This window comes from Trematomus bernacchii, unplaced genomic scaffold (genome assembly GCF_902827165.1).
Source record: "Trematomus bernacchii unplaced genomic scaffold, fTreBer1.1, whole genome shotgun sequence".
NCBI lineage: Eukaryota > Metazoa > Chordata > Actinopteri > Perciformes > Nototheniidae > Trematomus > Trematomus bernacchii.
The window spans coordinates 3975707-4003432 of record NW_022987839.1 but is presented as its reverse complement, the minus strand read 5'-3'; the positions used below and the strand labels follow the sequence as shown (position 1 = coordinate 4003432).

Here is a 27726-nt window from a genome sequence, read left to right as displayed (position 1 = left end):
TGAAGATACATTTCCTTTAAGGGGTCTTAAAGACTGGATAAAGCGCTATATAAGTATAGTCCATTTACCATTTACCTTTACATCACCAGGACTTTGTGCCTGGGTGAGGTTTCAACCGACAATAACTGTATATATCAAAATATCTACATACAATTTTACATTTAATTAGTATTTTAATAATTGTACTACTTTATTAAATGACAATAAACAGACAACTAATGTTTGTATACATTTCTAAATACTATCTAATTAAAATATACGTTTAAAAAAAAAAAGCATTACGTTTCTAATCTTATATTGTTTAAGTAGTGCTACAATACAACAACTTTGACTCGGAGAACAAAACAAGTTAATGTTCTTACCTTGTGATTCACATAAATAGAGCTCATAAATGACAAGGAGAAGTAAAACAAACAACTTCATTTTGCAAAAAGTGTCGTTTCCTCTTAGCAAAGCTTCATTGCTTATGTTTTTGAAACCAGCCTTTGTCCATGACATGCTTCTCATTTAAACTCCTCCTCTCTCCTTTAATCTATACCGCCCTGTACACGACATGACACAAAATATGGCCTTTAAAACACAAAATCACCTTTATTAAAGCACTTTTTTTAGAGAGGTGTATCTCTTTATCTTAAACACTATTTACATTCCAGGGCTCGATGTTAATTCAATACAATTTAACATTTACATTCAATTTCCAACCTAGTCATTATATTCATCCTCATTAATGGCACACATTCCCATCAGAATAAAATCATGTTCAGTCACATACAACATAGCTTTCACATTCTCTGCAATCACCTCTAAAAAATTGAAAAGGGCTACGAGAAACTGTTCCCTATTAGTTTGATAAAGTTATTAAATCATAAATCCCAGGGAAAGGCAAGCTTCCTCAATGCTAACAGTCACATTTGCAATCTACAATAACCTGTCTACATCATGTATGTGCAGCAGCTGTTTAACTGCCACTGTGTGTAAGGGGGCGTGGAAGAGGGATCTGTTTGGAGAGAGAGGAGGAAGAAGGAAGCTGAACAAACATTGAAACAGGATGAAGAGTCTGAGGACCAATAAGGATGGAGCAACAAACCAGGCCAGAGCCGGAGCATTTTTCCCTCCTTGACTTCTTTTTTGTAATGCATTTCTTTCCTTGGATATATGTTTGCCTTTTTGAATGACATTAGATTTTCATTTTACTGTATTACTCGCATTAAAGAGGCCCTATTATGCTTTAGATGGTTTTCCCTTTTCATTTGTTATATAGGTGTGTGCATGTAAATGGTCTGCAAATAGTCCCTCCAGAGAGAGTTTCTATCACACACTCGCTTTTTATTTGCCCCTCTCTTCCCCATGCAGGCTTCAGACTTTGAACCCTTTCAGTGGTAACCAGGTTTCAAAGTTAGGCTGGTTGGTTTATGATGTCCTTATCTTCAAACGTTATTTCATTTGCACGTTATCTCAGTTTAGTTAAATTCACTGAGACAGAGAAACTGTAATTCCAGTTAGCTTTGTAGGAAGGACGCATTTATATAAGTATTTTCTAACTGCTTTAAAACGCAAGATATTTAATTTTTAAGTGCTTTTACTAGTAATAACAATCATATATTCCAAAGCTAATCTTCCTAAGGTGCAAATGTACATCATGTACTTACATAAAGTGCTAACTCTGTCAATAACAGCAACAAATAAATGCCCACACCATCAACAGATACAGAGCATTATGTACACTAAATATTCAATCTGAAACGTGTTTACAGTTATTACAGTTGTGCTACATCTTCTTAACAGAAAGTGCTTTACCTAACCTATTACAGCAAGTGGTATTTTGTTTGTGTCTTTTCTCAAGTATTTCTGTATTTTTTATTTTAAGTTTTCTTGACAGTGTTGTGGGAGTTCAGGGAGTTCAGGGAGTTCAGGGAGTTCAGGGAGTTCAGGGAGTTCAGGGAGTTCAGGATGGGGATTTCTGCTTTACCGGCTCAGAATTACTCATTGGTGTTTTTATACTAATAATAAAAAACTGAGATGAAACTCAATGTCATAAGACTTTTTATAAATGTTTAGAGCTTAGACGTTTGTCTCATTTTGTTTTTTTCTCTGCTAATGTATAATCTAACCTGTTCTGTTCTTAGTTAGTTAAATACAGTAATATACAGTAGCTGCAGTTAGGCCGTGTGTTATGCTGTAATCTGAGTGAAGTCAACCCAGTGTAAAACACGTATCATCACAGCAAAGGCACTGCATGACGAGCTTGAAGTTGACCACAGTAGTCCACAGTCTTTCATGTTTTCCTTTCTGCATGTTCTGTTGCTGCTATAACCTAGATACCTTTCCAAAGGTGATATGTTGTTTTCATTCATTTGCTTCTGACATTGAACTCTGTCTTTTCAAATAGTGTCATCTGTTCACACGTTGCTGATGCGAACACTGAGAGGAGTGTCTCTGGCCCGGCCACGTTCGTCTCCTCTCTCCCTGTAGCTCTGCTCCAGGCGAATCTTCTCCGGATCGGACACCTCAGGCGCGGCCCCGCCCCCGTTGCTCTGGTACCCAGGCTGGGGGCTGCAGGGTTTGAAGATGGGCGTGGTCTTCGTCTTGGCCACTTTGTCGAAGAAGGAGAAGTCCGCTACGTATTTGCCTGATGGGGAGAGAGAGACGACAGGGGGAAACTCATAACCCCACAGAATCTCATCCGGCAGGTAGGAGGTGCGCACCTGGCAGGTAGCGGAGGTCGGTTCAACTGTTGCACTCATGATCACCAACAGCTCAAAGTCTGCCAGCTCTGGATCCGTCCAGCCCCCACCTAGTGGAGGCCAAAGGAAAAATGAAAGAGAGGAAAGCAAGATTCATGATAAATACAAAACGTAAAGGCCCACTGTGGACCACCTGTGGTATTAAGAGTAATGTTGGTAAAAGCAGGTCCACATTTTGTTTGTATCTTGATACAGGTGATACAAAGTCATTAAGGGTGAATTAAAGGGGAATGCACCATTAAAAAGAGAGGAAAAAGAGTCTGGCTAGCAAAAAAAGGAGTAAAATCAATGGACAGGGAAGGTTGCAACTCTGTGCCTCACTCCCATCACTCCTGGACATTTACAACACCCGCCTCACCCGCAGAGCGCTCAGCATTGTGGGTGACCCCACCCATCCCTCCAACTGCCTCTTCACCCTCCTGCCTTCAGGGAGGAGACTCCGCAGCCTGAGGTCGAGCACAACCAGACTAAGGCGCCGTTTACACGAGGAGAAAACTGCTTGTATCTGCATAGTTTTGCGTGCGTATAGCCCTATTATTTACACGAGGCCGATAGAAACTGACCCCACAAACGATAACGGGTCCCAAGGTGGATAGATTTGCAAACGAAATGCTCTGGGGGGTCAACCGAGTCCGTGTAATCACCTCTATACGAATATTTCCTGAAAAAATAACGATAACCTCACCTCTCCCCACCTCTCCTGCTCACTGCTGTAGCAACTATCAAAAATAGCTGTGTTAATTAAACGCACAAGGGGTTCTTGAATGAAATAATATTATAAAAGGCAAACCAGAATTGTTAACGCCCAATATACTCCTTAAACAAAATAAACAGAGTCAGATTTCATGCATTGATCCATTATATTGACAAAGGAGCGATCTCACCCGGTGTTTGTAGAGAATATCTCTCTTTCTGAGCCGTCCTCTCCACGGAGACGTGCTTCTTGGTCGGTCGATGCAATATCCACAGATTCGGTTTCTTTCAGTTAACTTCCCCGTTGCATTTATCCATATGCTGAGGAAATTACTATATCCCGCTGAATACCAGCAATCGCCACACACACTTCCTCCTGTCAGTAGCTACTGCTAGTGCAACTGCTACTGACCATGCTACAGATATTAGTGCAAAATCTACAGCTCCTCTACCACAACCATCAGCAACAAGTGGACATGGAGAATTACATGAACTACATGTTGCTTAATACACCGCGGGACATAAACAGAAGGGTAGCCATGGCAACATTGCTGCGGGGCTGCTCTTCTTCGCTGCTTTTGGTGTATTTTGGCGGAAGTTACAGCGCCACTTACAGTCCCGGCATATGTACTACAGCGTTTCCAGCGGTCTCGTTTGAACAGACACGTTAAATGAAACGAATGCATGTGAACGGAAGACTTTTTTGAAAACGCATACTGTGCATAAACGCAAACGTTCCCGTGTGAAGGAGGCCTAAAGAACAGTTTTTTACACCAGGCTGTCAGGAGGCTGAACTCTCTCCCCTCTCCCCCCTCTTTCTCACCTCTCTCCCCTCTCCCCCCTCTCTCTCCCCTCTCTCTCCCCTCTCTCTCCCCTCTCTCCCCTCTCCCCCCTGCCCCCACTGGACTATAACTCCCCACACACACTCAGACACTCAATTCCAGTACCAGAGACTTTTTTACGCTGCTATGGACAATCTTGCACTATGTACATTCCCTAACATATTGAAGTGACTGTTATTTTGATATATTGATTGTTGTGTTTTATTTTAATGTGTGCATATGTGTAAATGCGTCTGTTGATTGTATATATAGAGGATATACATATTTATACATATTTGTACAGTATGTGTTATGCTTGTTTACATTTTGAATGAAAGCATACATGCGTCATTTAATAAAGCTGTTTTATTCCTATATTTTTCGTTATCTATTATGTGTTCATGCAAATGAACAAATTACTCACACATATATTTTTTATTTATTTGATTGTACTAAATATCATGTGGCAATTCTTTGTTTCACTCTGCTGTGACAAAGTATTCCATTACATTTACTAATTACCTAACAATCAGTAACCTAATGTAAGTATCTGATTATTTATATAACCTAAACTAATTACTTTACATTACTTTTGGGACAAATCAATATCAATGCAATGCAAATAAATACAACAAGGCTTTTACATAGGTGTAAAAACAACAGAACAATGTAACCTTAGAAAAAAATAAACAAAAATATGTTTGTTTAGTTTCAACAATGGGTCCTCTGCTCTTTTTATAACTAACAGAATATACTTATTTAAAGTTCACTGCAGTATATTAATTAAGAGCTTTCACAGCATTTGTAACGAATCACCTGTCCACCCACTGAGCTGTCAATTAATACATGAAATACACTCACATTATATGACATACTTACATCACATTTATCAAGAAGCGTCTTAAGGGCCTCAGACCATGAAGAAACAACCTCAAAAAGAAAGAATCCTGCAGGTACAGTCACTTAGCAAAATCAATGTTGGTGCAACTGCATTGGCGACGGCATAAAAGAATACACATCCTTTTTTAGAAATCAGGTGTCCATCTGCTGCATTTAAAAGTATTTTTCTTTTAAAAAGAAGAAAGTGAAAGTATCATAAATTAAAAACAAATACCTATACGAAGTGGACCACAGAAAAACCATCATTTACAAATCATTAACCTGCACATTTTTCTTTAAATTAAATGTTGACTTATTGGAAAATGATTATATATTAACAGCTGGAACTGAAGGCAAAGATTTCAATGGCGGTAATGTTGTTTCACTTTTCTCCTTTCAACAAAAAATGACTTCTTTAGGCGCCGTTTACACGAGGAGAAAACTGCTTGTATCTGCATAGTTTCGCGTGCGTATAGCCCTATTATTTACACGAGGCCGATAGAAACTGACCCCACAAACGATAACGGGTCCCAAGGTGGATAGATTTGCAAACGAAACGCTCTGGGGGGTCAACCGAGTCCGTGTAATCACCTCTATACGAATATTTCCTGAAAAAATAGCGATAGCCCCACCTCTCCCCACCTCTCCTGCTCACTGCTGTAGCAACTATCAAAAATAGCTGTGTTAATTAAACGCACAAGGGGTTCTTGAATGAAATAATATTATAAAAGGCAAACCAGAATTGTTAACGCCCAATATACTCCTTAAACAAAATAAACAGAGTCAGATTTCATGCATTGATCCATTATATTGACAATTTTCCAGCCAAACAACACAAACAAAATTAAACAGTCCGCTCTGCGATACACCAAACTTGTCTTTACTGCCTAATCCAGGCCATTATTGTTCATTGCTCCTGCGCCCGTCGGCGGCAAAAAGAGAAATGTTTGTAGGCAGAGGACCGGCGTGTCCCAGAGGAGCGATCTCACCCGGTGTTTGTAGAGAATATCTCTCTTTCTGAGCGCGTCCTCTCCACGGAGACGTGCTTCTTGGTCGGTCGATGCAATATCCACAGATTCGGTTTCTTTCAGTTAACTTCCCCGTTGCATTTATCCATATATTTACATGCTGAGGAAATTACTATATCCCGCTGAATACCAGCAATCGCCACACACACTTCCTCCTGTCAGTAGCTACTGCTAGTGCTACTGCTACTGACCATGCTACAGATATTAGTGCAAAATCTACAGCTCCTCTACCACAACCATCAGCAACAAGTGGACATGGAGAATTACATGAACTACATGTTGCTAAATACACCGCGGGGCTTAAACAGAAGGGTAGCCATGGCAACATTGCTGCGGGGCTGCTCAAGGCTGCTCTTTTGGCAGAAGTTACAGCGACACTTACAGTCCCGGCATATGTACTACAGCGTTTCCAGCGGTCTCGTTTGAACAGACACGTTAAATGAAACGAATGCATGTGAACAGAAGACTTTTTTGAATACGCATACTGTGCATAAACGCAAACGTTCCCGTGTGAAGGAGGCCTTAGGCCTCGTAATATATACTTATTTTCTTGAAAATGTATTGTAACATATTGTAATCATTCTTATAATCCCCCTTTTTGTTGTTATGTAGCATGAAACAACATATTTCTGTAACTGTAAAAACTGTAAAATCATTTGCACACAATCACATTAATTCCATTACATGTAATCTGTTTCTCTCAAAGCCTGTCATTAAACTGTGTGTAAAATGGATAAAACCGTTCAATCCAATGATCTTCTTCTTGCCGGCATTAGCTCAGTCAGTAGGGGCTTGGACTGGGAGCCGTAGGGTCGCTGGTTCAAGTCCCCGAACAGACCTAAAATATGGAGTGTGGACTGCTACTTGGAGAAGTCCCAGTTCACCTCCTGGGCCCTGCTGTGGTGCCCTTGAGCAAGGCATCAGACACCCCCAACCCCCCAGTGGTAAAATGTGTGATAAAGTGGGTTTCATCCTCCTACATCTCTAATTAGCTTGATGCTAACTAGGATCAGTTGTTCCTGTTGCTCTAAAAGTTAGCTATAATCTTTGAAAAATGCATTAAAATGTGCAAAACATCATTGCTTTCCAATATTTCAAAAATATACTAATATAATCAGGTGCATACAACAGACAGAAATTAAAGATATACAAAAAATTACAAAACATTAAGATGTAAAAAAATGTAATACATTTTTGTCACAGTATTGTCTGAGAGGAGTCAATAAATAATGTCCTTTGAGTCAAGATGGCAGCTCATAGCCATAGAGATTCAGAATTCATAAACTGCCAGAAAAGCTGATGAGTCATTTCAACCGATCATTAACCAATCACAGCTGTGCATTGAAGGTGGAGTTAGAGCACTTCTGGGTGCAGACACAGGACGTGGTTTAGGATGTTCACACCAAAAGAGGGTAATGTGAAAATGAAGTCCATGGCTCAGTTGCCATATGAAGCTTAGCGCAAGTTCAATCAGGAAGACCAAGCTCTTCATTCAGATTACACGTCACCACATTACACTCTCCTTCCTCATTAAGTGATCGGGGGCGTCACTCCCCAGCTAACCAATTTCTCCTCTCTCCATTCTCACAAGCCTATCATAGCTCCCGCTAATCCCTTTTATATCTGCTCTTCCCTCTGTCAGCTGTCATTTCAGGTGACAAAACGCAACCCTCCTCCACCCCTTTCGCCTCCTGTCTCCTTCAGGACCAAGCTAAACCTTCTCCCTTCAGTCCGTTCCCACCTACTTATCACCACCACCAGTGTCTAGACCCCAGGGGGTTTCATCGGAGCGGTTCTTCCCCCTCCTGAATGATTATCCTGCAAACTGGGGCCTAATCGCCAAACACCATTCCATACTCCTGTTATAATTGTGGCAATCATTATTATCCTGAGCGTACACACTCACACTCTCTAGCTGAGCTGTGTTTTTAGTCTCAGTGGGTGCTGGGGGTCCAGTGTGAGAACCAACCAAAGCGTGGCAGGAGGACAGACAAAGAGCTGAAGCTTCATCATCTGTTGGATCCTGAGGCCGGGCTGGAGCTACGAACTGGAACAGAACAAAACATTGATTTACCAAAGGTTGTTTGTATAATATTGTATTTGTATATGTCATATATTCCTCAAATACAATACAATTCCATATTATTGACTACAACAGTGATAATGGTGTTAAACAAAAATGTAAGATTCATTTGTATTTTCAGCAAAAAGGCATGACATGTTATGTGTTATTAATCAAAAGCAGAGTAAGGCCAGATAAGCACACACACAAAAGCATTTGCACTGCTAACACATACAGTACTTTGCATTTAGAGAAATATATGGGAAATGACAGGTCTCCTCTTTTCTTAAAAATTAAGATTTCTGTTTCTCTTAAAACAGTTATCTGTACGTTACTGTGTTTAACTTTTCACACAACTATCACACGGTTTGAAAACAAATGTATCTCAAGTGCAGCTTTCCCGTGAGAGGCTTCTGCTCTCAGCATGTGTTGTGTAAACACATGCAGAAGTACAAACCACTCGGCTCAGTAGGAAGTCACATAGCTTTGGTTAACGGCTGTGTGCCAAAAATAGGAAGCAAAGCTGTGATCATGTGATATGCATGAAAGAAACCTTTGGTAAAAGTCACTGTGGCTGCATTATGTTTATGACACCAGCAAGTTATTAAGAGTTTTAAGAACATGAAGAAGGAGCATCGTTCCATCAATGCATTAACTTTAAAAAAAAAAAACACACACAAGCAAACAACAAATACACATCACTAAGAAACACAGTGCAGTTTAAACACAATTATTGCCAGACAGAAACCTCAGCAGCAGGTTTGGAGAGAAGCATCGCGGTGCATCAGGTTAGTCGGATCCAGAGCTTTAAAAGAGCAAGCAGCACAACCAGAAATGTGAGCAGCAGGACCTGGAACTGCAGGCAGAAGGTGGTGTAGAAAGGAGTCATGGATAATATACAGTAAATAACAAATACATATATGCAGATATACTGTGTGCATAGTGTATAGTGATTAGTGTGCATAGAGGCAATATAACTGTCTGAGGCTCCAGTTATGGATTGAGCTTGTTCCTCATATTCAGTCCAAGTCTGTTTAAATTGTTCAAAATCTAAAATAAATTACATTTTTTGTGAAAAGTAAAATACCTTGTCTCTTACCTGAGCAGTATCATAAACTGTATTTTCGACACTCACCCTTTTGCCTGCAGGTCAGTCAAAACAAAATATTTGTGGATTTGCATTAATTTACATTTCATTTTGAGAGCTTCACCTTTAAAGCTTATTACCTTCATAACATTTACATTACTTGAGCTGCATCTGAATTGACTCCAGATGTTGTATATATATGTGTCTAAATGATATTTTTCCAGATAATATTATAAAGAGTATGTTGCTGTATGAGAGGTTTCAGATATGTTTTATGTGATTGCTCAATAGACAATAGGGATGTGTAGGTGGCAGATGATGAACTTGAATAAAACACTTAATTCCCACAAACAGTAAAACAAAAATAAATGTTTTTGATCAAATGCAGACTTAGACGTACTTGTTCTTCTCTTTCGAAGACACCAAATGGCGAGAGCGAGAATTGGGAAGAATACTCCCCAAATGCTGCGACCACTGTTTGTTGGTTGATGATCTGTAAATAAAAACATAAGCCACATTATAATGCTTGGTTAAATTCATAAACTTAGTCAAGTGTGTTACTGCATCACATCCTGCCAGACTGTTAGATTTAATTACACAAAGATATCTTAGTAGCAGACCTGATCTGATAATTTAATTTGTTTGATTTAACCCTAATATGTTAAACCAAACATTCAGTCATTCAGTTCAATGTGAAACTAACAAAGGTCACTGAATAAGAAAACACCACCTGGCTCTTGTTTAATCGGAGCAACGCTGGTAGATGATGATAGCTGGTTCTGATAGTCAAATTACTGGAGCAGATACTTCCCCATTTTCACAGAATAATTCCCAGTTTAGTTTCATAAACTACAAAATACTTAATTAAAACACTTCATTGTAGTTAAAAGATAAGGCTCATCATTTTTTAACTGAAATGTGCCATTAAGAAAACAAGCTTTTCATTTGGTTTCATGCACTCATCCAGTTTTCTTGTCCTGTCTGAAAAACACTGCTCACAGCAGTGGACCTGGAGAAAAGTATCAGGGATCCCCTCTGACCGCTCTCCTCCCTCCTGACTGCAGGTTCTGGTTTCACATGTGAAAGTGCTGTTGATGTGAGAGTCCTGTGAGCTGCAGGTCACAGTGAAGCTACAGGAGGGAGAGCTATCAGAGACAGAGCTCACTGTGAGGAGAGGGAGAGACGCTCGATCTGAGGAGGGAAGAAGCAGGTGAAGAGTTTTAGAAACAAGACCACAGAAACTCTATCAGTGTTTCAGAGGTTAACAAACCTACCTTGAACTTTGATCTTGTATTTAGCTGCTTCTGTTTCACCTCCTGAAAGCTTTATCACTTCAGCAGTATAAACTCCACTGTCTGCCTCTTGGAGACTCTTCAAGATCACAGAGAAATTGTTCACAGTAAACTCAATCCTTCCAGAGTAATTAGGAAATACATGTGGATTGTTGCCAAGGTTAACTGTTATTACATTTTTATTTTCATTACATTTCCATGAAAAACTAAAAACATCCTGAAGAACAACAGCTTTGGTGACATTCAGAAGCAAATCCTCTCCCTTCAGCACAAACACAGTCCCAGCACTGATCCCTGTTAAGCAGTAGACACATCATACAGTAAATATCACATACAATATATGTTTATTCTGGCAAAACTGAATATTTCTCTATTCCTACTATATGTAATTATAAAATACCTTCATTTTATGAATAATCAAAGGTTGGAAAATATCTTTAAATCTTGGATTGGCTTTGACCCCTGAAGCTTAGAGGAGTTTATCAGTTGAACTCAAATATTGCTTTTAGTATTTATGTTTCTTTTTCATATGACAAATTCTTTCCATTCTGTCTCGTATGAAAAACAGGGGACTTTCTCACACCTTGCTTATTTTTTCCCCCTGACAGAGGTGAAGCATTTAATCCAGCCGTTTATGTGCTGGGGACTACACATTTCTATCATAAAACTTTGAGGTACATTACGGCTTCACGATGCTGGCAACCAGACCATAAAATATACAAATATGTAAACTGTTACTTGAAAGGACTGAAAAAGTGTGTACCGCCACACAAATTATTTTAAAATAAAATGTTAATCTTCGTATGGATCAACATATTCATAAAAGTATAGATAATATTTAATAATCCTGATGACTGGAGATTTTAGTTCAAGTTTCTGCTGTATTTTACATTCACTTAAACTGAAGATATATTTCCTTTACATCACCGGGACTTTGTGCCTGGGTGTGGTTTCAACCGACATAACTGTATATATCAAAATATCTGCATACAATTTTACATTTAATTAGTATTACTACTTTATTAAATGACAATAAGCAGATAACTAATAATTGTATTAATTTCTAAATACTACCTAATTGAAATGTACGATTCAAAAAAGCATTACCTTTCTAATCTTATATTGTTTAAGTCGTGCTACAATACAACAACTTTGACTGTGAAAACAATCAAGTTATTGTTCTTACCTTTTGATTCACATAGATAAAGCAAATAAACGACAAAGAGAAGTAAAACAAACGACTTCATTCTGCAAATGTGCTGTATGCGGAAGTTTCACAGCGTTTTGTCAGCCACCATCTCCCCCAGCTTCCTCTCAGGTTCATTGCTCATGTTTGAAACCAGCCTGTGTCCATATTCGACATGATTCAACTTTGCCTTTAAAACAGAAAATCACCTTTATTAAAGCACTTTTTTTAGAGAGGTTTATCTCTTTTTCTCTCTTAAACACTATTTACATTCCAGGGCTCGATGTTAATTCAATACAATTTAACATTTACATTCAATTTCCATCATAGTCATAATATTCACCCTCATTTATGGCACACATTCCCTCCATCAGAATAAAATCATGATCAGTCACATACAACATAACTTTCACATTCTCCGCACTCACCTCTGAAAAATTAAAAAGGGCTACGAGAAATATTTTCCTATTAGTTTGATAAAGTTAGTAACTCATAAATCCCACGGAAAGGCAAGCTTACAATGCTAACAGTGACATTTGTAATCTACAATAACCTGTCTACACCATGTATGTGCAGCAGCTGTTAAAACTGCCACTGTGTGAAAGGGGGCGTGGCATTGGGAACGGGAAAGGGATCTGTTTGGAGAGAGAGGAGGAAGATGAACAAACATTGAAACAGGATGAGGACCAATAAAGATGGAGCAGCAAACCAGGCCAGAGCCGGAGCATTCTTTTTTTCCCCTCTCTTCCCCATGCAGGCTTCAGACTTTGAACCCTTGAATGTTTTGGTAACCAGGTTTCAAAGTTAGGCTGGTTGGTTCATGATGTCATTATCTTCAAACGTCATCTCATTGGCATGTCAGTTTGCCTAAAGTCACTGAGACAGAGAAACTGTAATTCCAGTTAGCTTTGTAGGAAGGACGCATTTATATTGATATAAGTCTTTTCTAACTGCTTTAAAACGCAAGATATTTAATTTGTAAGTGCTTTTAGTAGTAATAACAATCTTATATTCCAAAGCTAATCTTCCTAAGGTGCAAATGTACATCATGTACTTAAATAAAGTGCTAACTCTGTCAATAACAGCAAAAATAAATGCCCACACCATCAACAGATACAGAGCATTATGTACACTAAATATTCAATCTGAAATGGGTTACAGTTATTACAGTTGTGCTACATCATCTTAACAGAAAGTGCTTTACCTAACCTATTACAGCAAGTGGTATTTTGTTTGTGTCTTTTCTCAAGTATTTCTGTCTTTTTCATAAAGTTTTCAAGACCGTGTTATGGGAGTTCAGGGAGTTCAGGGAGTTCAGGGAGTTCAGGATGGAGATTTCTGCTTTACCGGCTCAGAATTACTCATTGTTTTTTTTTAATACTAATAATAAAAAACTGAGATGAAACTCAATGTCATAAGACTTTTTATAAATGTTTAGAGTTTAGACGTTGGTGTCATTTTGTGTTTTTCTCTGCTAATGTATAATCTAACCTGTTCTGTTCTTAGTTAGTTACATACAGTAATATATAGTAGCTGCAGTTAGGCCGTGTGTTATGCTGTAATCTGAGTAAAGTCAACCCAGTGTAAAACACGTATCATCACAGCAAAGGTACTGCATGACGAGCTTGAAGTTGACCACAGCAGTCCACAGTCTTTCATGTTTTCCTTTCTGCATGTTCTGTTGCTACTATAACCTAGATACCTTTCAAAAGGTGATATGTTGTTTTCATTCATTTGCTTCTGACATTGAACTCTGTCTTTTCAAATAGTGTCATCTGTTCACACGTTGCTGATGCGAACACTGAGAGGAGTGTCTCTGGCCCGGCCACGTTCGTCTCCTCTTTCCCTGTAGCTCTGCTCCAGGCGAATCTTCTCCGGATCGGACACCTCAGGCGATGCCCCGCCCCCGTTGCTCTGGTACCCAGGCTGGGGGCTGGAGGGTTTGAAGATGGGCGTGGTCTTCGTCTTGGCCACTTTGTCGAAGAAGGAAAAGTCCGCTACGTATTTGCCTGATGGGGAGAGAGAGACGACAGGGGGAAACTCATAACCCCACAGAATCTCATCCGGCAGGTAGGAGGTGCGCACCTGGCAGGTAGCGGAGGTCGGCTCAACTGTTGCACTCATGATCACCAACAGCTCAAAGTCCGCCAACTCTGGATCCGTCCAGCCCCCACCTAGTGGAGGCAAAAGGAAAAATGAAAGAGAGGAAAGAAAGATTCATGATAAATACAAAACGTAAAGGCACACTGTGGACCACCTGTGGTATTAAGAGTAATGTTGGTAAAAGCAGGTCCACATTTTGTTTGTATCTTGATATAGGTGATACAGTTTTTTTACACCAGGCTGTCAGGACTAGGCTGAACTCTCTCCCCTCCCTCCCCTCCCTCCCTCCCTCTCTCTCTCCCCTCTCTCCCCTCTCCCCCCTGCCCCCAATGGACTATAACTACCCACACACACACAGCACCAGACACTTTTTTACGCTGCTATGGACAATCTTGCACTATGTACATTCCCTAACATATTGAAGTGATTGTTATTTTTGATATTTTGTATATATTGATTGTTGTTTTATTTTAATTTGTGCATATGTGTAAATGCGTCTGTTGATTGTATATATAGAGGATATACATATTTGTATATTTGTATTATTGTATTTTTCGGGGTTGTTGGAAATGTTATTTCGATCTCTCTGTCTGTACAAACACACAGAAAAATGTACATTAAAGTTGACTTTGACTGACTTTGACTTTGACTAAGGAAAGTTGGTATTGGTAAGAGATAAAGCTGGTAGGTACAAAGGTTGGAAGTTAAAATGAGAAAAAAAACAATGCGTTTTGCGTCTCTTTTATAAATAAAGTGAGATTACAAATGGAAGGTCATCTCAATTTGCAGCAAGTTAAGACGCAAGCTAAATGTAATCTTGTCAGATCATCTTTGCTCACCAAACACTGAAAAGCGGAAATGCATTCTGTCACATGATTTCTCAGTAATGTTATCTCTATAACTGCAGGCAACGGCCAGACAAGATCATGGTATCGAAGCAATTTAGTTTCCATTTGCAGTCCCAGTAGTATTGAACACCTGAAATAAAGCCCCTTGACCCAAGAGGCTAAATATTCTCCGAACTCTCAAAACCCAGAGCCAATGGGTGCCAAGATTGAAATAAACGTACCCTTGGCTGCCCAGGCTCTCAGCGGGCTGTTTTCATCTATGATGTGATAGAAGGTGAGGGGTAGGATGAGGAAGGGGCTGTCGCTGGACATGTCCACTTCAAAGGGAACGTTCCTCTGGTCCAGACGAACTGTCTCGCCTTCCTTGGTCAGAGAAGTCTGGAGCAGTTTTCCAGTCACCTGGGAGAGTTGGTCAAAGTTTGACAAATTGCTCGTACACATGCTTACATTTATAGTAGAAGTTGTATTAAAGGTCTCCTTTCATGCAAAATGCACTTGTGTCTGTTGATTGTATATATATGATATACATATTTGTATACACATTTGTATATTTGTATTATTGTATTTTTGTATTTTTGTATTCGGGATTGTTGGAAACGTTATTTTCGATCTCTCTGTCTGTACAAACACACAGAAAGATTGACATTAAAGTTGACTTTGACATGATGTCTTTTATACATATATGTGTGTCCCCGGTGTGTCAGGGAACTCACAAAGTCTCAGAAAACAAAACCCTCTCTCTTTTCCTCCGTACCCAAATCTCTAAAAACGGGGGAACAACGGAGCTGATCCAGATTTGCGTCCGATATGACGTAATATCGGAAATGTGGACCCACGGCGCTATCAGAAACGTTGCTATCAGAAACAACGTAACGACGTATATTGGAAGTAATATGTTCTTTGTTTACATTAGCAAGCATCGCTAACACTCAGAGCTAACCTGTACTGGAGAGAGTATGTGTAAAAAATCAGGATATAAAAGGTACTCACCGACCTTGAGGTAAAACCGCAAGAGAAAAAGCATTTGAGCTCCACACTGTTTCAGAAATAATCCTTAATGTGGTTTTGAACACGTTATGTCGTTTCATCATGGCAGCTGTTGTAAATCCCCCTGCCTTTTTGGTCTTGTTTGAGGCGGGGCTTAGCCTCCACCTACCAGGTCACACCTGATCCCATGTAAGGCCTGTAATCAGCCCTGCTCAGTCTCTCTCCAGTGTCTGTAGCACAAAGCTGACTGCTTGTGATTTATGTTTACTGGTGATTGTGTTTATTGATGGCGTATCCTAATCCTTATCCTGCAAAAGCAATATTTGATTTGTTGTTGCAGAGTGTTGTAGCTCTCCCTGATTTCCACTTGTGTTTTATATCCTAGCATCATAACCATCATCATCTACATCAACTGTCAACTGCATGTGAAGTGAATGAATGGTTAAACTGCTCTCATCGTGGGTCCTCTTGCTTTGACTGGTATGCCAATGCAGAGGCACTTCAGGCAACCCTCCCTAAACGTATAGTCTAGTTTTTAAAGCAGCATTTAGCTGTAACTGGGTAGAATTCTTCTCTTTTTTTTTTAAAGCTTTAGACCCAGAATCAGCACTTCTCTAACAGGGCTGGAACAGAGGGATATGAGGGATGTCTAAAATGCATGATCTGTTTGGTATTTTGAGCAAAACACATCATAGACATGTTTTTTATATATTTGTATATATCTGAGACCCATAATATATGCCTAAAAATAACATGAGAGGAGATCTTTAATATCTGTTAATCTACACTCTGTCTCAATGCACATTTACCTGACACCCGAGCAGGAGACTCTTGCGCATGTTGGCCACCCGGATCATCAGGCAGGGTCGCCCTTCGTGGGTCGACACCACAGCATGCTGGCTAAACTTCACCGTCTCCCCTCGCTTCTTTGGCCGGGCAATCTAAGCAGGGACAGATCAATAGGTTCAGGTTTTAGTCAGATCATCTTTGATAAAACTTGTTGAGGAGTTTTGCACTCAACATAGGAACAGATGAATGCCTGTTCAAGAATTGCCTGCAGTTGTGCTTCAAATTAGGAGAGGACACATCTGCTTTTTATTGGAGAAAAACTCATTCTCTTTCACTTTTTGCAGCAATTATTAAGAAAACTGCAAAGTTCTATGTAAATATACAATACTTGGCAGTTAAATATTTACGCATTGGCTACCTTGGCTAGGAAGGTACCGGTGATGAAGATCTCCATCAGCATAGTGAGCACCAGCTGGACGATGAGGAGGATGATGGCTACTGGACATTCCTCAGTGATGCATCGAAAACCATAACCAATGGTGGTCTGGGTCTCCAGGGAGAAGAGGAAAGCCCCCGTCAGGGTTTGCACCTGCATCACACAGGGTGTGTGATTTGATGGAGGGTCAAATTCTAGGGGAATATACAAAGTTATTTTTGTGATGTTGTGTTTTTGTTTTGTTCTCTGTACACGCTAACACTGGCCATTGTTATGTCTTATAAACTATACATTTTGAGGTAAGAGTAAACAAGTGTCTGCCTTGAAAATATGCTATTGCTACTGTATGTGTCATTACAGTACTTTTTATAACTTGTATGCCGGTAAGTTGAGCAAGCGTAAGAAGAAGTGATATTTAGAGGAAGTGGGGGTGAGCATATTTATTTTTAGTTTAAGCTCAAGACTTAGGCCCAGGAAATGCAATTTGCATCAACAACCTCATGTCTTTACAAAACTATAAGAAATAACACTCACCCCCGATGCAAGTGCATACAAGGACATAGAGATTCTAGATGGTTAAATGTCATGTTTTCCAGACACCCACTTCAACACCTCCTGCTGATATGACACTTTACACCACTCTATAATTGACGCCCACTTATCAGAGCTGTGTAGAGTGTAGCTGTGTTCACACTTTGTCTTTAGTGTGAAGGACCCTCAAGATGTTTAATGCACTTCATGCTATCATGTCCAAAGTCACATGAACAGATGTTTGGCAACAAGTTAACATGTTATAAACTAAAATGTGGTCTTGAAATTAAAGCATTTTATGTGACTAAATAAGCAACGGTATGTTTTTGTCCAACAGGGACAGGGTGACCTTTGATTCTTCTGTTATTATTTATTAAAGAGGACATATGATGCTCAAATTCAGGTTCATATTTGTACTTTGTGACTCTACTTTGAGGGGGGGATGCAGACCATTTATGGCGCGTTTCCACTACAGCGCGGAGCACGGTTTAAGAGGGCTGTGACGTCAGCGGCCCGTCAGCGGCCCGTCAGCGGCCCGTCTTTAGTTGCGTTTCCACTTGGCCTAGTACCGGCCGGCGGGTCCTAATTCACAGTTTTTCTGGCCTCATAAAATCGTGGGTCTAGGGCCAGAGACAACGAGGCTGAGTCGGGCTGAGTATTCTAAACTAGAGAGAGAATCGCTGGCAAGGGGGCTACAACTACAACAAGATGGACATATTTGACCGTGATTTAATTGTAATACACGTTTCAAAATGATGCCGAAGTAACAACATACTGATACCGGTTAGTAAAAACCATGAATTAATGCTTTGACAAGTCTGCAGACAGACGGCAGGCGAAAAACCTTTTAAAATGCGTGTTTTCTAAATGGAGATTGGCTAAGCTAACGCAGTATATGCTCCGACCGTCCACACTCACAACAACGGCCTATACAGACATAAATAAACCAGCAACTGTATTCGCCATGACACAGACAGTCTGTGGTTTGTACTTGTTTAACTTTTGTCTAGTTTCTGAACAGATATGAGGAGCTGTGAGCTCTGAGTGCTAACAGCTAACGGCTGTGTTGTTTTTCTGGGGTTCTCATTGAAGATGACGTCACAGCTCCGCCTACACTGCGTTACTATAGATACTACCCCAGTTCCTAAACTGTAATGGAAATGCGCCATAAAGTGAGCCAGTCCTAACGAGGCCTAGCCATACCGAGCGAGGCCGAGCGAGGCCGTGTAGTGGAAACGCGCCATTACATGCACACCAACCTAGGGTATATAACACACTACATGTTAAAAATTTGTCATGTTCAGCAGTCTTATTTTGAAATGGGATCTTATTTTGTAATGCAGGTTGTTTCTGTTTCCTGTTTGAGCCGTTCGCACTTTATTATGTGCATGCTGTCGCAGCAGTGTAGCAGCAGCAATCCGAGAGAAGTCACTGATGATAAACTTCAACATTCTCTATTCTCCATTCTCCATTCTCTATTCTCAAATTATCCTGTTCTCCAACATGTTGTACCGTATGTTCCCTCCATGCTCTGAGTAGTAAAGACATTTTATAACCATCCGATGACTCTGTGCTATCTGACTCGAGCCCTGCCGTGGTCGATTATCCACAAACCCAGTTTAAAGGGGTCCAATACCCAACACTACAGGAAAGAGAAAACCCCAAAAAGCATAATAGGGCCTCTTTAGGAGTTAAACTTAGTTCTAATATGACAGTGTGGTTGGGTTTGGTGAATGGAATTGAACCCCTGTCGAAGTTAAAGGGTCTCTTTGGCCAAAAGTGTATTCACGACTAGCTTCAGTTTTATGACAAAGGTTTCAAGATACCAGTGAGATTTCTCTTTTGACCCCAGTAGGGTGGGGTTATAAAAATGTCTTATTGCTGCTCATAGCATTTTTTCAGGAAGCAAGATTTCATGGGAACGTCTTTGGACTGAACTCCCAGGGAGGTCTTTGAATCATCCATAGTGACCCAAATATTTTTCTCTAGGAAGACACATGGAAGTACCCATTAAACCTTAGTCCCCCACATTCTCACCAAGTAGGTCTTCGTGCACCAGTGCCAACAGATACCACAGCACCCCGAACAGGAACCAGGTCCCTGCAAACGTAGCCGTGAACAAGAATAACTTGTAGCGCCACTGCATGTCCAGAAAAGTTGTCCAGAGGTCACGCATGTACAGAGCACTTCGCCCGCTGACGTGCTCGATGCGCACGTTGCTTCGTCCATCTTTGGACAGGACACGTCTCCTCTTCCTCAGAGTCCCGCCCCCACCGGATACGCCGCCACCCAGTAAGGGTTTTAAAACATCTGTCTGTGTCTGGGAGTGGCACACCTTCTGAGGAGAGGAGCTACGAGAGGAGGGAGGTGAGGCAGATGTCATCTGGGGAACAAAAAGAAAGACTAGTAAATAATTTCTCTTGATAATAACATGTCTAACTGGCCAGTGTGTATAGGCTCATTTGAGATGATTTGGGGTAGAATGTCTTTACGATGAAAACTTTTCTATAACATCTTGGTGTGTTCACAACATCAGCAGATATCCTGATCTGATAAAGTGTGTGTAATATCCTGTGGTGATGGCTAGTTTAGTTTTATAACTTTCCCTGAAAGCACCTGCTCTCATTCTCACGGCTCTCATCTCAAATGAGCCTGATAACACTTTGAATTAAACATGTGATTGATAATATCAAAAATATGTTGCAAATCAAAGAAAAAGAACAAGCATGCAAGTCAACATGAAACTGTAACGTTAAATTATAAAGCAGGTTTAATCAGCAAAGCAATCCTGAGAGGCCACGCACACGAACTCAAGTGTCAAGTTTTTGCTATAATGTTCTGTTAAAGTTTGGTGAAACTTGATTGGGAGTTTCCTAAGGTCACCACATTTTTTGCAAGCATGATATTATACTACAGAGGTGTGTACTTATGTCTCATCAATTGGACCTCAGCCACAAAAAACATTGCTTCAGGCTCGACTTGATAGAAACAAAGAAGAAGCTTGTATGAAACTATGTTCTAGCTTGTAATCTTCCTGAGAACAGAAAGTGTATTTTTTGTGGTCATGCCAATAAAGCCCCTTTGTATTGTATTGTATTGTAATAACATGTTCCTATCCTGTATCCCTATTCTCACTTTGCATAAAGTCAATGGAGTTTCCCAAATAGGTAAAAACCCTTTTGTGAGTGCACGGTGTGTTTTACCCCACGTTGTGATTTTGGAAGTGTTCCTGAAACCCTGCCATTTGTAGGAAACATACTCAATGCATACTCATTTGCATGAATAATGTGCATTGTCCCTTCTTAAATAGATAAAAGGCATCCTGTCAGTAGTTTCAATCTAGAAAATAAGGTGTCGAAGATGACCCCACAGCTGCTTCTAGCATCCTGAGACAAGTGTTTTTAAGGCCAACAACCCCAAAACAAATTAAGTAATGCTAAAACAATATATATATATTATATATATAGTGCAACGCTCAGAGCTACAGCCAAAAAGCCTTGTGTCACATAGAAGAAATTAAAGAGAGAAGTTGCGGCTAAAAGTGGGTTAGTTGTTTGTGTGTTTATATCGTTGGTTTCGGAAGTGTACACACGTCTCTCTTTTGCATCATGGTGAGAGGTGGGTTGGGGGGATTTCCAACGCTTTTTAATTTGTATAAAGCAAGCCTTCAGTCTTCCCTCAGTGGAAAGATCATTAGAAGATGCCCTAGCATAAATTACATAAACTGCTAAAACACACAATTGTGCCATGGGAGGGAAGTTGAATACCAAGAAGTGGGATGTTTTTTTATGATTCTGAAAAGATAAGATAAAAAGGCATTTCCAAATGTGGTTGTCAACATTTCACACAGTTTGCCTAATGAGGAACACAAATACAGTATGAAGAAACTACTGCTTGTACAACCAAGGTTTCTTAAGATTACACACCCTATGTCTAAACTTGTGTTTCTCCTTTTGCACACATTTTATACTACGTGTAGTTTGCAGCAGTTAACAGCACGTAGATCAAAACCACACGATTCAAAATGAAACCAGAAAGTGAGACAAGAAAGGAAATAGCGCGTGTACTGAACGATACTAGTAGTTTTGAGCAACACTAGTAGGCGTTCAGGTGTTCCACCAGGTTCATTTAGGGAAATATCTTTAAAAATGTTAGATGAATAGCTCTAAAATAGTGTTCATTGTCCCCAGATGCTGAATCCTAATCACCTCAATGAACCCCTTGTTTTCCAAGTGTTTTTCTCAGGTCTCAGATTGCATTTATCCAATGAGGAATAAGGACATTCCCATTATCAACATATTAACTAATGATAACTGGTCATTAGCACATGTTAGCTAACAGGCTAACTGAGAGGATGAGACTTTAATCTAAGTTATACTGCGGATGTCACTGGGAGACTTTCAGCATGATGTGCACTAGCATCTTTTATACTTGACTGAGTGCTTGAGGATTAAACAAAAACGAAGAACCTGAACTTTTATCCATCTTACAATTAGTGTGTTTATGATTACAGCCTCTTTCTGTCTGTCTGTGTTTCAGTAGAATATTGTCGTGTCATGAATACAGGAAATAACACCTGCTATCAAGTGTGAACACCAACAAACAGCTGTTCCTGTTGAACAAAAGGACAAAAGGGGAACCATTATAATTCTACTTCGAGAATAAAGATTATTAAAGTGCATTAGGGATAGTACAGGGTGGATTCTGAGCTATTTTCACAGGACAAACCCAGTGTATTATTGTCTTCATGTATAGAAAAACTGCACATATTCATACATCATAAAGTATCTTACAGTGTGTTTTTAGTGCTTTACACTGTGGGATGTGTTCATGAATGTGTGCCCTTTCAGTACATGCAGATGCAGTTTCACCCGTCACACACACAGACAGACAGTTACTGTAAGTCCGAACATCTGATACTTCCACTTACGTCCGATAAAGCATGCAGGCCAGTAAGGAGAAGATAACCCACAAGAGAGGGGGATAAGCAGAAGGAAAGAGAAAAAGGAGAAACAGTAGAATTAGTCTGAAGATGCACTGAATTAACGCAACAACCACTCCACACAGAGTCTCATTTGTCACCCGGAGAAAAAAGGAGAACTTTAATGAATAAATTAAGGGTAGAAATCTTTGTCCAAGGCCTTAAGTGGACAAAGAGTGAACTTCTGACTGGTAACTTTAGACAGCAGTAAGAGTTTGGTAGGAAAAGAGCCAAAGTGTTGCTCTCTGAATGCCCGGATGATGATGGGTGATCCAAATCCGGATCTCAAACCGAGTAATACCTAGTTTTGTAATATCACAGTGAAGAAATACGTTCCGCATTCAAAAATGTACTTACTTAAGAACAAAAGTACTCGCAAAATAAAACTCTATGGATCAAAAACCAAACAAACTGAGAAAACAACCCAAAGTCAGGGATGTCCTCGTACATTTGACCGTGCTGGTGTTAATCTAAATCACTTCTGTACAATGCTGACCTCGCTTTGCATAACAGCTTTAATTACATCACACTTTGGTGATTATGCAAGGGTGAGCCTCTCAAAAGTTTCATAACCACAAAGACACCATTGAAAACGTCTCTCTTTCATCGGTGCATCGCCCTCTCATCCAATCTCACATTCCCAGAACGGGAAAATAATAACTACAATCATACATCAGATAATGGGAGGAAATGAGAGGGAAATATTTTAGACCCACCTCTCCAGTAGGATGTATTCCATGTCCATGGCAACAACCTTACTGTACTGAGCCGAATCCAAAAACTGAATCAAAACTTTTTCTTTTGCCAAACAAAGGAGCGCTGCATGTTTTCCTGATCTCTAACTCTCCCTAGTCTTTCACTTTTTTCTACTTTTCCTCTTTCTCTCTCTTTGCTTCCTTCTCTCTCTCCTCTCTGTACACAGGAATCCTTTGTTAGCAGCCGAGATGAAAGAGACAAAAGACGCCATTGACAAAAACGACTCTGTATCCATCCGTGTGTGTGTGTGATTATGTCAGAGTGGGATTACAATTATAAAAGTATTTCTACGAATGTGTGTGTGTGTGTTTGACTGAAGGCATAAATATGTGCATGTGTTTGTGTGCAATTATTTGTAAAAGAGTGTACAATTAAAAGTCTATTTGTGTGAGAGATGAGTGAAAAGAAGGGAGGGGGTGACAAAAGGCCCTCGTTAGTATTCTGGAGTGAGGAGTTATCCCCCTTCATCTCCCCCTCACACACACACACACACACACACACACACACACACACACACACACACACACACACACACACACACACACACACACACACACACATTTCTCTCCCTTGAGTTTATTTTTGCTCTTACCTTCCTTTCCTTCTCTCTCTCTCTTTCCCAGATGTTAGTTTAAATAATTTCACTTTATCAGCATTAACAGAATCACATGAGGTTCCAAAATAAGATGTGACTTATGAAATCATTATATTAAAAAAGAGTGAAAGGTTTGAAATCATTTGTCACTCAATTTGTAAACATCTGTTGAGCAGAAAATAACTTCTGTGTACCCCCCACCTCCTTGTCTCACACACTTTCTCCTGCAGTTCTTATATATGTGTTTTACAATAATAGTTTCTCCTGGTGTCTGATTAAAAACAGCCAACACATAAAACATATAAAGAAACTTGTTGAATTGCCAAAAAGTATTTCAAAAAGGTCATCAATTGAGATCATTGAGGGCTCTTAAAGAAGTATTATCGCATTTTCATGCATTAGCTTTAAAGACTGAGACACACTCACACAATCATTGTGGATAAAAACATAATTAAGCCCAATAATTTAATTCCATTGCGCTTCTGCAACGCCTTAGAAATAAAATACATTTTGGATTATTTATTTGTATTCACTTCACTTTGTACTTATTATAGTGCAGCGCTAAAGTCCTATAAGTGTAAACTAACCATTGCCTCGCTCTTTCTGACATTGTGAACTGATTTCAACTCAAATATCTCTTTTGTCAATGACTTTTTGTAGCTTTATTCTATTTTATTGATGCCCTGAAGAATAATGAAGTATTGTAAGTGTATTTTAATAAATGCGAGATGTGAAATACTGGCAGTGTCAGATCTGAGCACTAGAATCAGATGCTCTGATTGGATTTGAGCGTTGACGAGGGATCTTAGGTCTCCAACTCAGCGTCATTCCTCTCTGATGCCCATCCTGTGACACTTTGAAATCTCTGCATCAAATTCAATCAGAGGAATATTGCCACTGTTCACAATGCAGCTGTAACGAAACATGTAAACTATGAATTTGAACTGTGAACAAGGTGTCATCATGAGGTAAACAACTATTGTTTTTTTTATAACCTAAAACTCATTTTGGTGCTGCTTGCCTAGCAAAATTAACAACATTTTTTCACAGCTCAGGGTTGGTCAATTATGGAAATGTGGCTTCTGTGAATTTCAGTAATTTCACAATCATTTAAAGCTTTGATGCGCTGAATTATAAATTCATTGAATATGTTGGTACTTTGTTTTTACTGTTGTGTTTTTTTACCAATGAATATATAAACTACAAGTGGAAATAACGCAATATAAATACTTATATAAATAAAAACAGTATATTACTCAATATGTAAAACATAAATGAAATCAAGCTATAAATCTGTACTACAATATGCACATTCAGGTATTCAGGTAGGAACCAAGGTACCTGAGGTGTAAAAGACATGTGTTGATTCCTTTGGAAAAAAAATGTTATTTCTTAGGTATTTTAATTGCACTCGGGTGAGAAATGTGTTTCTTACCTTCACAGATTGAATTACAGTCTAAAGGCTGTGCAGAGAGGCGTTGAGCCTCTGGTCCTCATGTCTGCTCTGCTGTCCTGCACCTGCTCACACACACAGCTGAGTAGCGTCCCACTGCACTGATGCACCATGGAGGAGAATTATGGAGACAGTCATTGGCTCTTCAGGCTTCTGTCTCTGACCCACAGCCCGGTCTCACTGCTCACAAATTCTCCCCAGAGAGACAGGACTTGGCTTTATAAGAGGCATCTCTCTCTCACTGTTACTCTTTCCCTCCGTGTGTCTCTCCCTCTCTCCTGGAATCCTGTTTTGTCCTCCTCGCGTCTGTGTAATTGCTGTAATAATTGATCGCCACTCCCACCGGTCTCAGTCCAAATCAGAATAGCAAAGGGGACCAAAAATGCATCAACATGGGATAAAAGAATCATAGTTTAAAAAACATGTTTTGTAGCATTTGTAGTTGTATCACACTCCCTGAAATGTGCACACAAACTCACACACACACCAACAGATGCACGTTTGAGGCCTCACATGCACATTCTATACAAATGCACTCTGGCACACACTCACACGGCAACAAACGGCCCCATCAGACCACCCCCTGCACCACACACACACACACACACACACACACACACACACACACACACACACACACACACACACACACACACACACACACACACCCTCTTTCGGGGGGTAACACAGAGCCCCCTATTCATAACTTCTGCGCCCTGCGTTTGCTGTGTCCAAGAGCGTCGTACGGAGCGTCCTGTTAAGCTCAAACCCATAAAGAGGGGCGTCCGTGAGGTGAATACGGCCCCTTATTCTGCCTCAGGAGAGGGTGACAAAGCTGAATTTAATTGAAAGAGGGAGAGGTGGACAGACTTGATGAGGACATTTAGTTAAATGTGCTAAAGAGTCTGATGCAAAGTTCAGGAGTGGCCTTACCTACTTACATAACTACATATTGCATGATGTAAGAAAAGATGGAGGCCGTCTTTCATGCATCACAGTGTAGCATCCTTTCAGTTCTCTCCTCATGAGCACCTCAGTGGAGTTGTGTAATTGCATGTCAACATAGGGAACTTAAGCTCTTGTCTTGGAGCCCTGACCCACCATTAGCAGAGAACAAGTTGACACTTATCAGTAACTTTCACTTCCTCTGTTGCAATTAAATAACTGCAAAGACTGCTAGTAAATGATTAGCATCAGCAAGACCGGAAACACAGAATCAGCTTCACAGAAGGCCAACCCAAACTGAACTAGCATACCCTTTTCACAACTCCTGATCTTGAGAGTTCAACATGCACATCAACACAACACATGCACAATAGGGAAACATCTTCACCATAACAGAACATTTAAACGTTTGAAGAAAATGTGAGAAGATACAACCAAGTACAGAAATACGCTGCACTTTTATTGTGCCTCCTCGACAGAGTCTCCGTTGCTGTCTGTGTTATTTGCGCCATGTTTGTGTGTTTGTTGTATTTTCTCGCATTGCTTCATCTGAATCTATATGCCTTAATAAAACTGGAAAATCTTGATTAACACAAAACTGATCTGATAGCTTTGAGATCCTGTGATATTTTGAAGTAGGAAAGTAAAGACGTAAAGAAAAAGGGTAACTACAAAAATGTAACTGAACTGATCAAGTAGCCAATCAGAGAGCTCTCTCTCTCTCTCTCTCTCTCTCTCTCTCTCTCTCTCTCTCTCTCTCTCTCTCTATCGGTCTCTCTTCGATGAACTGCCTGCAAAATAGATTGCACAACAGATTCAGAATATGTTGTGTACAGCCTATACATTAAATGGTAAATGCACTGCATTTCATATAGCGCTTTATCCAGTCTTTACGACCCTGCAAAGCGCTTCACATACACATTCATGCAGAGGCAGAGGCTGCAGTACAAGGTGTCGCTGCTCAAGGAAGCTAACTTTTACACACACAACCTAACAGACACAGTCACTAAATGAGTAGTCTAGCCTTGTTTCTGCAAAGTTGTAGGATTTGTGAGAGAAACTTTAAATCCTACTCCACCCGTAGTGCACCTTTGCATATTTCATGAGAACTTCTCTTCCTGTTAAACACCCACATACACATCCTCTTTAGAAACTAGTAAAGCCAACGGTTAAACCACAACAAAAACAGATGTCGTTGGCCCCAGATGCAAACATGCAATCTGCACGTATCAGATGCTTAGCCTTCCTTAGTTAGGTGAGGGGTGTCCAACACACATTTGGACAAAAAGCATGCACAGAGAGGCTGTAAACTAAAACAAATCTATATTCAAAACAAACTCCTACAGTCATCTCTGCTCCTTCCTCTCATTCACACAAAGTAGAGCCCGTTAGCATCAAGTCACTTCTACATATTACAGTTTCACACATCTCTCTACAGTTTACTCTTTAACCATGACAATATATATCTGTCAGATATTCCCCTTCTGAAACAAAAATCTCTAAATGACAT

The 27726-nt window shown here is 40.0% G+C and overlaps 3 protein-coding genes across 8 annotated transcripts in view; all 3 read right to left on the bottom strand.

Moving 5' to 3' along the window:
• The window catches only part of LOC117500161, a 60990-nt gene that overhangs the window by 7251 nt on the left and 26013 nt on the right, over positions 1-27726 (bottom strand). Inside the window, exons 4-6 of the mRNA XM_034152894.1 lie at positions 10782-10900; positions 10589-10685; positions 10324-10505 (exon numbers count right to left, since the gene is read on the bottom strand). Of these exons, the coding sequence (XP_034008785.1) occupies positions 10324-10505; positions 10589-10685; positions 10782-10900 (398 nt within the window). The remainder of the gene's footprint in view (positions 1-10323; positions 10506-10588; positions 10686-10781; positions 10901-27726) is intronic.
• LOC117500167 (ATP-sensitive inward rectifier potassium channel 10-like) lies at positions 1527-10312 on the bottom strand. 4 transcript variants are annotated; one of them, XM_034152915.1, is made up of 4 exons: positions 9715-10312; positions 9327-9370; positions 8072-8212; positions 2699-2794 (listed from the first exon to the last, which is right to left on the bottom strand). In XM_034152915.1, the coding sequence occupies exons 1-4, from the start codon at positions 9830-9832 to the stop codon at positions 2747-2749; spliced, it is 351 nt and encodes a 116-aa protein (XP_034008806.1). In that variant the 5' UTR covers positions 9833-10312; the 3' UTR covers positions 2699-2746. The 4 variants fall into 4 exon arrangements, 3 of the variants coding, with proteins under 3 accessions (XP_034008808.1, XP_034008807.1, XP_034008806.1); XM_034152917.1 differs by lacking the exon at positions 9715-10312 and having other exon boundaries at positions 1527-2794; positions 9327-9685; XM_034152916.1 differs by lacking the exons at positions 9327-9370; positions 9715-10312 and adding an exon at positions 8976-9301 and having other exon boundaries at positions 1527-2794.
• On the bottom strand, positions 13054-25731 carry LOC117500162 (ATP-sensitive inward rectifier potassium channel 10-like). 3 transcript variants are annotated; one of them, XM_034152896.1, is made up of 6 exons: positions 25254-25731; positions 19524-19869; positions 16938-17149; positions 16540-16671; positions 14965-15142; positions 13054-13966 (listed from the first exon to the last, which is right to left on the bottom strand). In XM_034152896.1, exons 2-6 carry the CDS (start codon positions 19867-19869, stop codon positions 13572-13574), a joined length of 1263 nt encoding a protein of 420 aa, XP_034008787.1. In that variant the 5' UTR covers positions 25254-25731; the 3' UTR covers positions 13054-13571. The 3 variants fall into 3 exon arrangements, with proteins under 3 accessions (XP_034008787.1, XP_034008789.1, XP_034008788.1); XM_034152898.1 differs by lacking the exon at positions 25254-25731 and adding an exon at positions 23184-23293 and having other exon boundaries at positions 19524-19837; XM_034152897.1 differs by lacking the exon at positions 25254-25731 and adding an exon at positions 23184-23280.